The following is a 16,098-nucleotide window of genomic DNA, read 5'->3' as shown; positions in this document are numbered from 1 at the left end:
TGCTCTATGTTCAGTAGCTAGATTCCTTGTCAGTTCCTGAATTTGAAACTTTCAAACTCACCCAAATTCATAATCAATTGCAGTCAATTTGCGTGCCAAATTTAGCTGTAACCTAGTCAGAACTAAGATTTACCTCCTTCTGTTTTAAGATTCTATTGAGGTATTAAAAAAAACCCTGACTAAAACGTTTTAGAGGTTCCTTTAAGAAAAAGGAAATACTTTCCCTTAGTGGGTAAAACCTACGCATTTGTCTTTTCCCACACATACACACGTTTTGTTCCATTATCTGCCAGGTTAGTCTCTCTGAAGAGGAACAACCTGAGAAATAGACTTCCATAAATTAGGGCAAAACAAAGGACAACATTTAAGATATTACTTTGATTTACATAGGTGTGAAAGCACATAATTAGAAACACTTTGAAAGATACATCACAGCCAAGAGCACTTAATGCAAAATAACTGTAACATGCCTCAGAGGACTGTAACATTAACAAGAATATGTACATTACACAAAAGCAAATGCAGACAATGCAAAAATAAAGAGCCCATAAAACTTTTTGTATGAGTTACTTCATTTCTCATAAGGCATGTGAAAACAAAAAATTGATTTTTTTTTTCTACAATGTCTACATGGTTTTAATTCTTCCATTTAAAAGCTGTTAAAAAACCCCATTTTTTTCTTTTAAGCAGACATACTGTTAGAGGTCATTGTGCTTGCTCAAAGTCTGACCTCTGAGAGAGCTAAATAGATGAGAAAAGATCCAACACTGACAAAACAGTTTGTTAAATGACTCTCAGTACTGAATAAGCACCTCCTGATACCTCTAAATTACAGTCCCTCTTTTTGGATATCACTGGCAAAAAGCAACATTCAGATCATCAAAACTTAACCAAGAAGTTTTGAAAAGCTTTTGAGCAGATCTCTAACCCTAAAGCATAGTTAAGGAAAGACAGTTTGCCCATGAGCCTTAAAACCAGCAAATATGAAAAAAAAGGATTTACCTTTTACAAGATCTTTATACTGCAAATGACTAGGAAGTATGACTAGAAATGTAGCCTTGAACACCCCAAGTTCTTGGGGATATCTATAGCAGAAATAGTAGTATGTATTTTCTTTACCCCTCCTTTCCATAGAAATTACTTGCATTTCAAGTTTGCAGAAGATCCAATACATTCCTGAGTGTCAGAGATGTGTATGGACTCTCATGCTCTCTGACAAGATGCAGAACATGCTTTTCACACACAGCTTGCTTAGGAACCCAGTAGCAATTTTCACAAATGATGGAAAAAAATCTAGAAATAGGGTCTCCACCCCCAGCTAATAAGGAGAAATCCTAATTCTACAGCTAAATCAGTCTTTGCTATTTGGCTTTGAAAAAGAATAGAGAGACAGTATATTTGGAAGTACAAATATACTGCAACACCTGTTCTGCTTCTTTCTCTCCCACTTCTCACCCTTGGGGGTATTTTGCCTGTGAGAGGCTAAAAAAGCACATTGTGTACCAAACTGGCAGCACTGATCTCTAAACAACACAGTGATATGTGAGACTGTATCCCAGGAAAAAACCTTAAAAGAACATATCTTATAACATACAGACAGGAAGAATAAAAATAAAAACAGCAAGCTGCAATAAAAAATAGAGCAGCTGTTCCTGCCTTCTTAAATTCCACCACTTGTTTATGAGAGCAGGAGCACAGCTAAGAGTCTCCATGAAGAGGTAAACATCACATTGTTGATGATTTTAGAAGAAACCAAAAAAGGAGTTTCTTATAGAGCACAAGGTTAGTACAAAAATAGGCAGAGATTCCCAAACACAGGAGGAGAATAGAAAGGTCAAATAATGTCTTTTCAGAAGGAGATAATAAAAGTACAAACTATTCAAAACACTTCATGTCAGCTGGCATTCTGCCACTGATTATAATTAAAATTAAGACATAAGCCAAACACATTTATTTTTAATACATCATTGCACTGAAATGCATTTTAATCCAAATTCTAAATGGATTAGAAACAAATTGCACATTGTAGCTAGCATTAAATTACCCAGCATCAGAAGAGCTCAAAACAGCCGTGTCACTAACATATCAGAAAAAGAGAAACAAAATAGTGGAGAGTGTTACATCATATCCATGTTCTTTTACACAAGGAAAAATGAAATCAGTGCAATCAGTGGAAGTTTGCAAATTTCGACCATTGCGGTTGAGATGAAAACCCTAAATCCTATCTAGAAAAGGAAAAATTGAAGAACATTTTTAACAGCTTGAGCTCATATTTTACATCAGCCACACACAGGACTCAAATATTTGGAAACAGTTACAATGGCACACCAGCAAGATTTTTTTAAATGGAAAAACATTCCTCTGAAATTAGAATGCAGACCTCTGGCAGCAGTTGTTAAGTGACTTCCTAGCAATCCAGTGATAGATTATAAAAGAAATAAAACAAACCAAAAAAAAAAGCCACAAACCCCACAACAAAAACCCAAATAAAAAGGCTGGGGGATTGATTTTTTTCAATCACACATACTGTTAGAGGTCACTGTGCTTTGCTCAAAGTCTGACATCTGAGAGTTTTTAATAGGCAAGAAAAGATTCAGCACTGATTCAAAGATACAGCATCATAACAGATTATGGAGACTGAGCGGGGTCTGTAAAGGTATTTTGCTCAGGACTCAAAGTTAAGTATCAATTGCTTTAACCACAAGACAGACACGAGACACCTCTACTTCATTAATGATAATACAAGGCAGGTTTTGTTCAAAATATGCTGATAAGGGGAAACTTACCTTGCAGTTCTGCAACAGTCGAATGAGATGCTCAAAGCAGTTACTGTTAAGGAAAATTGCCTGCAGAACAGGCCTATCTGTGCAGTCTAACATGGCTGTGATGGTATCTATAAAATTAAAACAGAACTGGCATCAAAGACAAAACACTTCCAAATCCATCAAGCATTTTTTCCTGCATGTTCCATAATATACATCAGGGAAAAATTAGACAAATTATATGCTCTGCAATTTTGATCAAGAATGATATGCATTTTAAGAACATCTTAAATCACCGGGCCTAAAAGCTAAACATTTTGACACTGTAAAAATTACCATGTAGCCTACTATATATGGAGAAAAATTCAGCTAATGAGTATCTTTGATTGTTTTGGGCTCTGTTTCAAGTCATTGCCAATTGTGAGTACATAAGCAGTATTACCTTTTTTTTAAAGCACATAAACACTTGTTTCCTCACCAAGCAATTACTCTGCGTTCTACAACAGCCTTATACTGTAAGCACTCTCTGTGGCTGCAGTACTGTTCCTCAGTTTTCTTGGAAGTATGGGAAAAGAAACACCTTTATTTCCTGTGCTGAACATCAAAATGGAAAAAACTCAAACCCCTGCATTCATACCCAAAGACTTATACACAGCTCTTTCAGACTATTACTTCTGGCCAATGTTTACAACAATGCCATTTGAAAATCAAACTATCACAAAACAGCACCACATGGCTGTTTTATTACAGAACAGTCTTATTCTGCAATTACTAAGGTTCTGATAAGTGTCACTTGTTGCCTAGCAAAGTTTTTCTCTTTTAATGGAGACTTTCAGTCTATCAACCTTGACACTCTAGTTAAATGGTAGCAGTCTGATATGGTTTCTTCAGGTTTTTTTTTAGTAAGTGATTAAACAAGAAATATCTAAGAAGAAATGTTAGAAATTTTTCAATTGCTTAGCCAAGTCAACATTTTTGCTTCAGAGTTATTGTCAAGAAATATTGAAAGGAACTGGGTACTCACTCAGCATTTGGATCTGTAGTGCTATGAATCTGCTCTCCCACTGCCTGCATCGCCTTGGATTAGGTAAGGCTGAATGGTCTGAATTAAGCAACTTGAAATAGTTCTCCAATATTGTACTTGTCTCAACTTGGCGCTGGTCAGAACTGCTGGTTAGGAGGATATGGACAACTTCTGTCAGGCACTTCAGAGTCAGCTCTGCCTTCCTGCTCACTTCCTCAGGGTTTCTGTCATCCCAGTTGTCACAGTCTGCTAAAACACGCATCAAGACTTCCATGGTGGCAGGAGATACTGCTTGAAGAGCATTCCTCTGAAACCCATTACAGCAAAAAAATTATCAAGAAAAATGAATGAATTTAGAAGAATTTAAACCACTTCAAAACAGCTGTGTCTACCCGAGACATCTGAATCATGCAATATGCATTATTATATATACTAATGCTATGTAGTTGTTAAATAAGAAACATTCTATTTGGATTATGTTGATGGCTACAGATGAAATGCATCCCATCTCATTCACTTAAATAGACTCTCTTTTCCGAAGGGAATGCTTATGTAGAAAAGGAAATACAATTTAAATATGTGTTATAAAATTCTTGCAAGGCAGCCTTGATAAACTGCTAATTTGAGGCAAACCTTCACCTGAGTTTTCATTTTAGATTATGAGATTGATGATACTTTAGAACATGTGATAAGAACATAGTAGTTAGCAAATGTTTGTCTGGGCCCCGAGTGCATTTCCTCACCTTCCTTCCTGGGGGCCTGACTGCATAGGCTCAGGGATAGGAAGCCAGGCTTGTGGTGAGCTTTGAGAAGCTCTGTCAGGAACTCCCTGCCCTCTGTAGGGAGCTGCATTCCAGCTTTGGCTCTCAACCTTTTACCTGTCTGATCTACACTGCAGCCATGGCCATGCCTGGCCATGTCGTGACTTGAACCTGACCCACTGACCTGACTGCCCAGCTGGACCTTAGCCCTGCTTCATGGCTATGGATGGGGCTGGCAACCACGGGCCTCTTGACTGACTCCAGTTACCACTGGTAAAGCTAACCCGTGCTCTGATGTGCTGACCAGACTTCCGGGCTTGACTTTAGGCTTTATCGCTACATTGTCTAGTAGGCTGGGCTGGTTGATCCTGGTTCCTGCCACCACACCTGCTCCCATCACTCTGTCTGGGTATAGTGGGATCGCACCTTTTGCCAGTCAGGTCAACTTCTTCTGGCCATCCTGCTTAGCCTCAGCTTGACTGCCCTGATGGAGCAGAGCCTGGCTTTGCAGCTCCCTGGCAACCTTTAAAAACACTCTCTCCAAGATCATCAGATGTAGCAGCTGCTTGTGACCAGACTAAGCAGGACATTACAGAAGTCAGGCAAGAAAGTGGATGTTGGCTTTGCTGCTGCTGAATACCCTCTTTTCCTCAAACTCTTTCAAAGACTTTCAACAGCTTCCAAGCTGTAAAGACCCCATGCCTCCTACTGAAAACAGCTTACTGTCAGCACTGGGAAGTAAGCTAGATCAATTTCATGCTCATGAACACAAAACTTTCATCTCTGCAGGTGGAAATCCCTAATCAAGTTACCCACATTTCTTCTTTTAAATATTACAGTAAGTTCATATGAACATGTAGCTGTTCTTAACAGCAAACTTCTACTGTTACTTGAAATCAGGACCCAGCTTTTAGCGTTTAGGTAATATTGCACAGAACGATCCCAAAGTTCATAAGACAAAAAGAATTAACCATCTATAATAAATTCTTCTCATTTACAAGTTATGGAGTATTTAAAAGCCTTAAACAAGAAACAAGCATTTGGAGGTTTCAGCAACTGAAAAGTTTAGAGTATCCTTACCTGACCACCAGCCACAATAGCTCCAAAGAGGTGTAGCAGGCAACATTTTAGGCTTTCCTTGAGATGTTCACTTTCTTGAAAGCACTCTGAGTAAATAAAAAGGAGATTTTCCTCAAAACAACCCCACCAACAAATAACAAAAAACCCCTCCTATATTCCCTGTCGTCATACAAATTTAAAAAAATTTCAACTGTATCATCTCCACTTTCTTTTACATAACTCAGACACAAACATACCAACTCCAGCATTATCAAAGTAACACAACATGACCACATCTATCAGGAATTCAGAGGGCCACACCTTCAGCTCACATAAAACTTTCCATGCCAGCTTTCAGAACTATAGACATACAACTTTTGATCTTGATTCATAATGTAAAAAGGAGCCCACTTTGTCCATACTAATGAGAAATAGAAGGACGTACTAACACACAACCAGTTATCAAGCATGACAAAGTTCAGAGAAATTTTGGCATGGAAAGTCTGATGCCATATGCAGTGCAGGTAGCTCAAAAAAACCAGTCCCTGAGTTTGCTGACTTTAAGGCAGAGTGCCAGAGAATCCTGTGCAGATCTGTAACCTTTCTAGCAGTAATCTCTTTAACAACAACTACCCTGCATCTCTCCTCTTGTCATATCTGATAGAAATTAGTCCTAAACAGCCTCAAGAACTCTTCTTAGCAATAGATATAACCTGGATATTGTTGTTATAGCAATAACACTAGACCTAATGCAGCTGCAAGAAACTAGAAAGGATTATTTTTGGAAATACCAATTATTGGCAAGTAAGATTTCTGACTATATACTAAATGTCTAAGCCTGTTTTAAATGAAGATTGCAGAGCTGTTTTTTAAATCAGTTCTCCAAACAGAACCAAGCTTATATGGTCACACTTAGTGAGCTGGTACCACCACTCCTTGACTTATAGCCTCTGGATCTTTATAGAGCCTCAGGCAAATTGAAAAAAGCAGTACCTAGCAGACCATGAATAAATTGTTAGGGGTGGTAGACTGAAACCACCCTCCCTCAAATTAGTCCTGGCATGGCAGAACGCTTAAGGCACATGCTCAGCAAATTCTAACTCTGTCCTTTCTACGAGTTGGCCAACAAGCAGATGAGCAACCGCCTGCTAATTAGCACACTTTTAGCTCGGTCACATTATATGATATTTAAGAGACTTAGGAGAAACCACAGTGCAATGCACTGAATGGAGAGGAGAGAACCTAGAGATGACATTTGTCAGTAGCAGCCTTTAGAGTGGGTTTCCAGTGCTCTGGCACGAAGATAAGGGCATTTTACTGACATCGACAATTCGGTCTTTTTGGCAACTATCCTATTTTTTTGTACACAGCAATGGAGTCTCAAGGAACAGGAGCTGTGACTCAAACCTAGAAGAATCAAATTCATAAATGCTACCATTCCAGGAATAGAACCTTTTCTTTAAATTTTCAGTTACAACCAAGTTAATGGATAGTTGCAAAAAGGGCTGATTTCACTCCACTCCCCATCCCTCCCGCTTATTCCTGCTGCTTCAATTCTGTAGGACTAGCATTTTGGTATGTTAAACTGACAAACTACCTGGGCATCCCACATTCCTGAGATTTAAGTACAGAATATGGACATGTAAATCCTTCTTTTCCACACAAACAGTCTGTAATGGTAAGAACACATGAATTCCAAAGTAGCCATCATGGTATTTAATGACTTAACCAGAGAGAAAAGTGTTTTCCAAACTCAAGGCCAAGGAGCATTCACTAGTTGAATGGCACAGAGTTTCATCTTTTCTAGCTGTTAAATCATATTAAAGAGACAGAAGTGCATGAACACTCTCCTAAGATTATTCTTCCATGAGAGTTATCAGCACAGTTACTAGAGGGATCTCATGTGCAATCACTATGCACCATAATAAATGGAAAAGTTGGCAATTCACAGAACCAACCCTATTAAACCATGTTAGGCACCAAAATAAAGTCTAGAAATAAAGAAAAAGGCTTTCAAAGATGAGCAGAAATGGAAAAATAGTGGTGCTCAGAGCAAAAAACAAGTACAAACAACAAGCAACCAAAGCAACCCACTTCATTCAGCCTCAGAAAGCAAGTAAGGGACTTTTACATTATCAGGCACGCTTAGGAGAAAGTTACTTGGACTCATTAAGTTCATTCCTCTAAAGAAGACTATTTATTAACAGGCTGTCAGTAATACTTACGGTAAAAGAAAGGGACAAACTCAACAGTGAGGGAAGCTGGTTTATACTTCTGTCTGCTCCTTTCAACTGTACTAATCAAACGTCTGCAATTACATTAAAAAACATATGCCAAAGAAATTAGATATGATACCTTTATGACTTATTTATTAATTTATGACTTATAATATGAAACTATAATATGACGTAATAGAAAACACTGCCAAAAATCAGGAGTTATCTTTTGCCTACAGGAGGAAAAAGAATAGTGAAGCAGTATTTCATCCTGAAAACATGAATCACAGCTAATCCCATATTCAGTCTGCACCCAGAAATACTTTAAATTTTACAAAATGGTTTAGTTAAAAAAATAAAATGAAAAAGCCAGCAATCTCTTATTTAGTCCATGCATATTATAACTAAGCCACCAGCTAGACTGCCAAATTTCTCGACCAAGCAATTTTAAATGGGCACAAAACATTATTATGGGTTCATCAGGCTGGAGGGAACGCACCATCAAATGAAAGGGATGCAATTCTACTGATATATTTACAAACTTATTTTCAAAGATGAAACTTATCTACACTGTAGACTTCAATAACTTCTTTTGCCCTAGTTTGAGCAAGTCTGCCCACCACATTCCTTTTGGCTTCTTTGTTCCGCCAGTTTAGAAAAATGGCCAGTTTTCAGATGGAGAGAGCAATGTAAGCACCTTTGTGGTGGTCAGTTACAACCAACTGCCCCTTAGTATATCCTCAGATTTAATTTTAACTTTTATACTAACAGTAAATGTATTATAATTTTTGAAATTTATTTAAATCATATCCAGTTTGAGAAAGCATAACATGTTTCTGAGGTGTGATTCTACTGATTCATGGTTATAGCTCTCATAAATCACAGTATTTACAATCCTGTCCTAGTCCACACATACCCTGCAATTCGCTGCCTCCAGTTTCGATATGGATCATAGAGACTTTCACAGAAAGCCAATGCATGTCTCACAAATTCTTCTATTGGGGTCTGATCTTCCACTTCTTTTTCTTTTGTTTTGCTTTTTAACTGAGGAGAAAAAGAAAGCTACGATCAGAAAATTTCCAGAAGTTGAAAATTAATCTTAATCTCCTCCAGAACAGTTCTGAGCCTATGAATTGTTCTCCATATAACACTATTACTGAAAGAGCAGACCACATAACGAGGAGCAGGAAGTATCAGATGGCAGAAAAACAGATAAGAATTGTTAACCACGTACCTGTTGAATGTATAACGTAGTCATGGTGATAACATGGTTAATGTATGAACACATCCCAATCTCTTCCACATTAGCCAAATTCCTGTGAAGACGACATAAAAACCACAGCATTGTACACAGTTCATCTGAAGCTAGTTCAAACAATGTTTGTTTTAGCATTCTGGCTATATTCATACAAAAGTATACCAGCATTTCAAAAATACTCTCCAAAAGACTGCACATACTTAAATGTTTATTTCTGTCAGTTACAGAGCTCACAAGTTTTCGTCTAACAGGAAGAAAGGTTCGAGTCACTCTGCTGCAGGCCAATTCCATCTGGAATTTGGGGTTTCAGAGGTTAAGCAGATTCCCAGGACACCCTAAATAGAAAGCTCAGAAACGGCATCTGATAACAAAGAATAACTTCCACTTTACTAGTTCATACACTTTCTAGAACTTTAGTAAACATATTACCTAGAAACATTGATTCACTTTAAATTCTCTGGAGGAAAACACCTAATAAATTATTTTAAGAAAAAATCCCAACAACAACAAAGAATTTCTCAATTTTGAAGTCACAAAGATCAGACACCAAAGTGATGACGTAGCAGAACTTCTCAGGAAGTAAAGGTGACAACAGTTTTTAATTTAGAAACACATTACCACCATCTATTCACCTTATATTCAGTATTCCAGGATACTTACACACTGCCATTCAGCTCTCTGTTTCAGAGGTAAGAAGAGCCAAAGTGTTAAAAAATGCTGCTTCAAACTCTCCTCAGTAAAGGAGATTCTCTATTATATTTTATTCCCTTCCTCTCTCTAAATGCACTTTGCAACAGAAAACTGAAGAAAAAGTGAGGAATAGATCCCCAAAATCAGTTTATTCATTTGTGTCAACAGAATTACACTATCAGGCATAAGCTTCAGAAGGAAATCAGCTGCATGAGTAGTGTAATAAGTTTCACAAGCTGTTTATGGAATTATAACCATGTTAAGAATGTGAAACAGTTCTTCCTGTACAATTCTCTCAAGTTATTTCATAGCTAATGCTTGTTAGAGTGCACCTTTTCTTTTAAAAGTATTTCTTATACCAGGAACATCGTATCTTGAATTCCCAGAGATTTATCTTCTATAACTACAAGGAATTTAGCATTTAATCCCCTTCTATTCCTATCACAAACATTATTGCTAAGATGATTGCACTGCTCTCCTCTCTCTCTTTTATTCCCTCTGCCTCTATTTTGAAGATTGTGAGAAGTGTAATTTTTCTGTTTCTACTGGGAAAGTGTCAAATCACACTGTACATGTCATTGAAATCTATATTTATAGGCTGCATCAAGATTTCTTAAACAAAACAATAGTCTTGCTGAGGTAACAATTAGAACAAATACCTGCAAAGGATGATAAAGAATTTCACAAGTAAAAGTGACAGAGTCTGCTGCTGCTCTTCCAGGCCATCTGACATTTTCTGGACACACTGTAGCAACTGGAGCCTGATGACCTGAAGAATGTTATCAGGAAGCAGTGATATTCCTGGAGGAACGTCATCCACCCTAATGAAAAGATCCAGACACAAAATTGTTAATCATACAAAAGACAAGCTGCCAATCGATTTCCATGAACTCATGTAGTGTTCCACTAAAGTTCTGTGGGAAAGGTCACCCAACAGATCACAAACACTTCCTAATGAACCACAAGGAAGCATCTGTTGGCAATACACCAACCTGAGCTTCCTTTTCCCCAGCAATGAACTACATTTAAAAAGAAAAGTGTTAAAAAATTCATTAAGCAGATTCCTAAATCCTCCTCCATGCAATGAGCTACCTTAATTGCCACAAACAAATTGCATGATCTTCATCAGGTAAACAGGTGGCCTGGGAAATCCCTAAGGACAGCCACAGTGGAACGAAACATGAGAACAAAACATATTTGCAAGAACGTCTTCAACTTTCTACCGAAGATCAAAAGTGTCCAAATAAATGAGATGCCAATTATTACACAGTGATTGAAACTCAGTTGGTATTCATCCACATTGAACCTCATGTCGTCCTTACATAAATTTCAAAAAGCCATACAAAATTATCTTGCCTATTGTTTTCTGAAAACTAAAACATTTTTAGAAACACCCCAGTGAGAACCAAGACATGAGGAAAAGAATGGGTTTAGTTGTGTTTCGTTTTTTTTTTTTCCAGTGATCCAAAACCAAATAAGAAAATGATCCAGGAACAACCAAAAGGAAACCCATTTCAGTAACAGTATAGAAATCTACAGGTCTGTTAGAACATCTTTTGGGATGAAGACTGTTTATCCACTGTTGCACATGCTAAAAAGAGTTTGCCTTTGCCAGTAGCTATTTACCCTGACACATCCTCTATGAACTCTGTGCAGAAAAAGGAAGACACAAGCAAGAGCCTCACAGCTTACAAAAGCCTTCAATACGAACAAACCTACAGGAAAGTCACAACAAAAAAAATTCAGCTAGCTCAAAACCTCATTAATGTGACCATTGCATACATACATCCGTGCAAGAAAAAAGCACAAAAAAAGCATGTAGAAATGCAATGACTAACCCTACACAACATGATAGATATTATTTGAGGAAAATGGGAACAATCCATTGTTTAGCTTCTAATGTTGAAAAGGAAAGTCTTTACAGGAGGGAAAATCAGAGACTCCATTTGGTAAAACATCTAGATGGGTATAAGTGACAGAAAGCTTCCATATCCTAGAAAACAAATGTTACCTATATTTATACAGATGATCACCTCCTGTTCCTTCCCTTGCCTCTTCACAGAGTTGTGCAATTTGCTTTTCAGATCATGGAATTCAGAATCTCAAGGGATTCAGAAAGTTGTAACACAAATTTTATAGCCTCGGTTCTAAACTGATAGCAACACTAACCACAAAACTGAGAGCAACTGGTTTTTTTCAAATACAAATGCCAAGAAAGGAATTTTGATTTCTGTGATAGCAACTTCACCCCTGAAGATGCCATCAGATCCATAATCTCTGGAACTACAAGTGTGGATCCTCATAATCTGAAAATTCAGATTCTGTATTTCAGATTCTGGTAATTCCCTCTCAGTATTAGGAAAACCATAATTTTTGACAGCTGAAATCATATCTCCAGAAGTTAATTCCCTAAAATGGCCAACAAGTCTTTTTCAGTAAGATCATGAAATGCTTTACAAGAGAGCAAACAGCATACCCTTCATGCCTCACATCCCAAAGAATGTTTTCTTTGCAGTAGCTGCCCGTCTGTGCTATTGCACAATCCATGAGAACCCATGCCTCATGTGAGACCAGCATGAGAAATCCTAATTGGGATTACTCAAAATGAATACACTATAGAGTATATAAATAAATACAAATATTTATAAATAATCAAGCTTTTTTTACCCCAGAGCGAATTACTACTATACCACCAAAGAAACCTAAGACTTACATTTGTCAACATGTAGTGCCAATTTTTTCCAACAAGACTCACTGTTTAAACTAAGTATTCCAAAAGGAATGAAAAAAAATTAATATAAAAAATCATACCTTATTTGACATTCTAATTTGACTGCTGGTATCCTACCTCAAAAATATGAGAAAGAACTTGACACACTTGGGTTCTTTTTATTTATAATTTCCTTCATTACATTAATGTGGTTATGCAGCCATATAGACTGCAATGTCAGGTGTCTGAAAGGGAACTGAATCACCTCCACATTGTATGCACCTATTACAGCTCAAACTCACACACATTGGGAACTCTTCTCCAGCAGTAAGGCCTTGGGAACAAACTGCTGTAGCAAACCAGGCTTTACTTTTCAACAATCACCATGTAATCACACCAACCATGTAATCAGCATTCCTATCATGATTTCTGCACCATTTTTATGTGGATTTGAAGTCAGCAAGTTAATAAAATATGGTTTCTATGGTACTTTGCATGAGCTTCCTTTAAGCTCCTTTGCTCAAGATAATGCAAAACAAAAGCAGAAAAAAAGTATGACAACACTCTGGAGGCCTTTGTTATTTTTTGAAGTATTGAATCAAATGACAATTCCTCTCCAATGAGGCAAAGAAATCCTACACTAGCTGGTAAAGGTTTTATCCTTTCTATGGTAAATACATCTGACATGGATACATGTTTTGAGGGAAAGAGCAGAGAGGTGTGCTGGTCTTTTGTGCTCAATGCTCAAACCCATCAGCAGAGCTATATCTGCCTTTTCAGCAAAATCATTAATAATGTCATCAATGAGCCATTTCATACAGAGTAGATGCACAAAGATAGGAGTAGAACTGAAGCTGTATAAGCCTATAAACTGCATAGCTGTATAAGCTCTACTTATACAGTCAAATCATAACACTGGATATACTCATACACTATATTTAGAGGTTTCCTAATTCTGTATTGCTTAGCATCTTTCACATTTCCAAAGCAGACTTCAGGAAATTACATATTCTAATTTATAGAAAAAACACTCTTATGAGTTAAATCAGCAAGTGACAGTGCCAAATAAGAGTCTTTGTTTCAGACAGGAAAAAAAACCAAAACCAAACCTGTAATAGAACCTTTACATTTCTTAAGTGGTATTTTCTTGGATATTAAAAAACCCCACATATGTTTTAGACTGACACAAAATTTCATGCCTGTCTTCCAAAAGGTTAGTTGTGTCCAGCAATCTGTAAAAGCCTTCTTCTCCCTAAATAGTTTCTCATTATTTCCTGGCATTAGCCCTTCAGTACACAATGTCTTTCATCCATATAGCTGTAAAACACACCAAGATTTATAGAAAGAAAAAAAAAAGAGAAAAAATATTGGTGCAGTCAGTTTCTCATTTTAGATAGCACCACCTTTTTTTTTTTTTTTTTAAGACCAAAGACAGAATTAGCTGTCTATTAAGGAAACCAGTTTAAAAAAAAAAAAAAAAAAAAAAAAAAAAGTGAGTCCACAGGGTCCTCTGGTCCCTGGAGTCACTGGAAATCAGCATTTGGTGGTTCCACACTGACCTATATTTCTTTTCCATGGGCCCAGTATTACTGTTTTCACAATGTAAATGCCTGCAATACAAATTGACAAACACCAGAAAGATGCCACTTTTCACATGCCTGATTATATCACAAATCCAAGTATGGGCAGAAACTGCAATTCTTTGTTAATTCTAATATCTGATGGCAGTGGTATTTTTAAGGCAGACATAAAAGCACAGGAATGATCTGCCTTCATCCCTATGTTGTTTTGATGCTTTTTCTTTACATCTGTTACGCAAACAATTTAAATCCACATGGTTCCATGCTTCCAATCTACATCACTAATCCTGTCATTAACCTCAGAAAAACACATTATTTTTACACTCACTAAAGTCACCATTTATCACAATGAATATGCTGCTACTGTTCTGCATAACTAAGCTTTATGTTGCTGAAAAAAAATCCAACGTGAAAACCATGAACACATACACTAAAAACCACTTGAACTCAGAGTACAAACTGACTAAAAAACACTCAAAGCACCAAGGCATTCTTCTCTTCCAGCATTCGTATTTCAATACTAAATAGTATGTTAAAGATAACCTGTGTCAAAGGACAAAACTTTTCCTAAACTAAACATAGTAAGATGCATTTTTGACACTACAAAGAAATAAATTTTCAGAAAGAGCACAGAATTAACTTGAAGGTCTTGCTTGGTGGTAATTGCACTACATATTTTACATTCATAGAGGCCTTATGAGGAAAATTTTAATACAAAGAGCTGGGAAGTCCAGGTTTTGTCTGCTGAGGTCCAGTTGCAGCACTCCTCATTTCCTTGTAACAGTTGAGGCTATCACTCGCACTTCAAACAGGATGTGATCCAAAGCCCATTAAAGAATTTCCATTGATTTCAACAGGGCTTGGAGTGCAGCCATCATGCACCGTTCTTTGCTTTCAAACACCATTAGTAGTCTCAGCTATAATACTAACAACAGTTCTCATAAATTCTGAATCCTATAACATTTGATTTTTCTTAAAACCCCTAGTTCACCCAAGCACCTCAAAAGCAAGAGAAAACATCCAATGCCTAAGTTTTTACTCCTCATTCTCAAAGTTAGACATGAAAACATAATCATGATAACACAGCCCAGAAGTTGAAAATACTAAATATGAAACTCTGAAACTGGGTTTCAATAGACCCTCATGATTGTAAGTGGGAACTTTTGGTCAGCAACATGAGGGAAGTCAGCAATATTCTTACCCTGAACTGAAGTCTTCATGGATGCAAGGAAATCACTCTCAAGTCTATAATTGGTGCATATTTTAATTTTTAAATGTTTTCAGCTCAGATACCCAAATCTTTCATTAAGCATTTCATTAATCCTTAATCTTAAAGCAACCCCTGAAATAAAATTATAAAACTCTTTACCTACATCTTGCTTCTCTTCAGTCACTGCTGATGCAAACAGCAAACACTAATACTATTTCATATGCAACATTTAATGAATACTTATTCAAAAAAATTATGAGGAGCACAAGGAATAACAACTATGTTTCTGTGAGCAAGAACAAACAATACTCATGCCAGTTTCCTAATATAATGCAAATACCAGTATTTGCCTATTTTCATCATTGGCAACCCAACTTGACCTTCAAATGAATGGGAGTGCCACTCAACAACTAAAAAACTTTCTTTTGTTTAAAGGCAGCACTGCCATTGAACAAGACAGGGCTCTCAGCCAGGTCTGTTTCAGATATCAGGGAAAGATGAACAGGTCTGTAATTCTACATACCTCGTTGGCAGCTTCTCAAAGTCTACATCCAGAAACTGTTCATAGCTAGATACAAAACTATCCAACCAGAGCTTCAGGTAATCTGGATCTTTCTGCAAAAAAGATGAGAACATTAGGCAATATTGCACTCAAGGTCATTTATCAACAGCTCTGTAGTACTGCCTCAAAAAGAAAGTATTTAATGCATTTTAACTGGGAGAAAGGAGGGAATACACATTTTTTAGAACTAAAAGAAAAAGCAACCACCTGTGTCCTTTGAAATTTTCCACCACATTGTACTGATGGGACATTTTTGCTCTATTCAT

At 37.0% G+C, this 16,098-nt stretch overlaps 1 protein-coding gene across 7 annotated transcripts in view; it reads right to left on the bottom strand.

The window, feature by feature from the left end:
• The window catches only part of NBEAL1 (neurobeachin like 1), an 80,105-nt gene that overhangs the window by 49,013 nt on the left and 14,994 nt on the right, over positions 1-16,098 (bottom strand). For all 7 annotated transcript variants that reach the window (XM_042040989.1, XM_042040988.1, XM_042040993.1 and 4 more), the window contains 8 exons: positions 15,794-15,885; positions 10,430-10,591; positions 9,057-9,138; positions 8,739-8,866; positions 7,832-7,914; positions 5,628-5,713; positions 3,787-4,093; positions 2,787-2,893 (listed from right to left, as the gene is read on the bottom strand). In XM_042040989.1, coding sequence (XP_041896923.1) covers positions 2,787-2,893; positions 3,787-4,093; positions 5,628-5,713; positions 7,832-7,914; positions 8,739-8,866; positions 9,057-9,138; positions 10,430-10,591; positions 15,794-15,885 — 1,047 coding nt within the window. The remainder of the gene's footprint in view (positions 1-2,786; positions 2,894-3,786; positions 4,094-5,627; positions 5,714-7,831; positions 7,915-8,738; positions 8,867-9,056; positions 9,139-10,429; positions 10,592-15,793; positions 15,886-16,098) is intronic.

The sequence above is a fragment of the Corvus kubaryi genome, unplaced genomic scaffold (genome assembly GCF_017639235.1).
Source record: "Corvus kubaryi isolate FWS band 111438036 unplaced genomic scaffold, C.kubaryi_AGA036_p1.0 37396, whole genome shotgun sequence".
NCBI lineage: Eukaryota > Metazoa > Chordata > Aves > Passeriformes > Corvidae > Corvus > Corvus kubaryi.
This window is presented reverse-complemented; position numbering and strand designations above follow the sequence as displayed.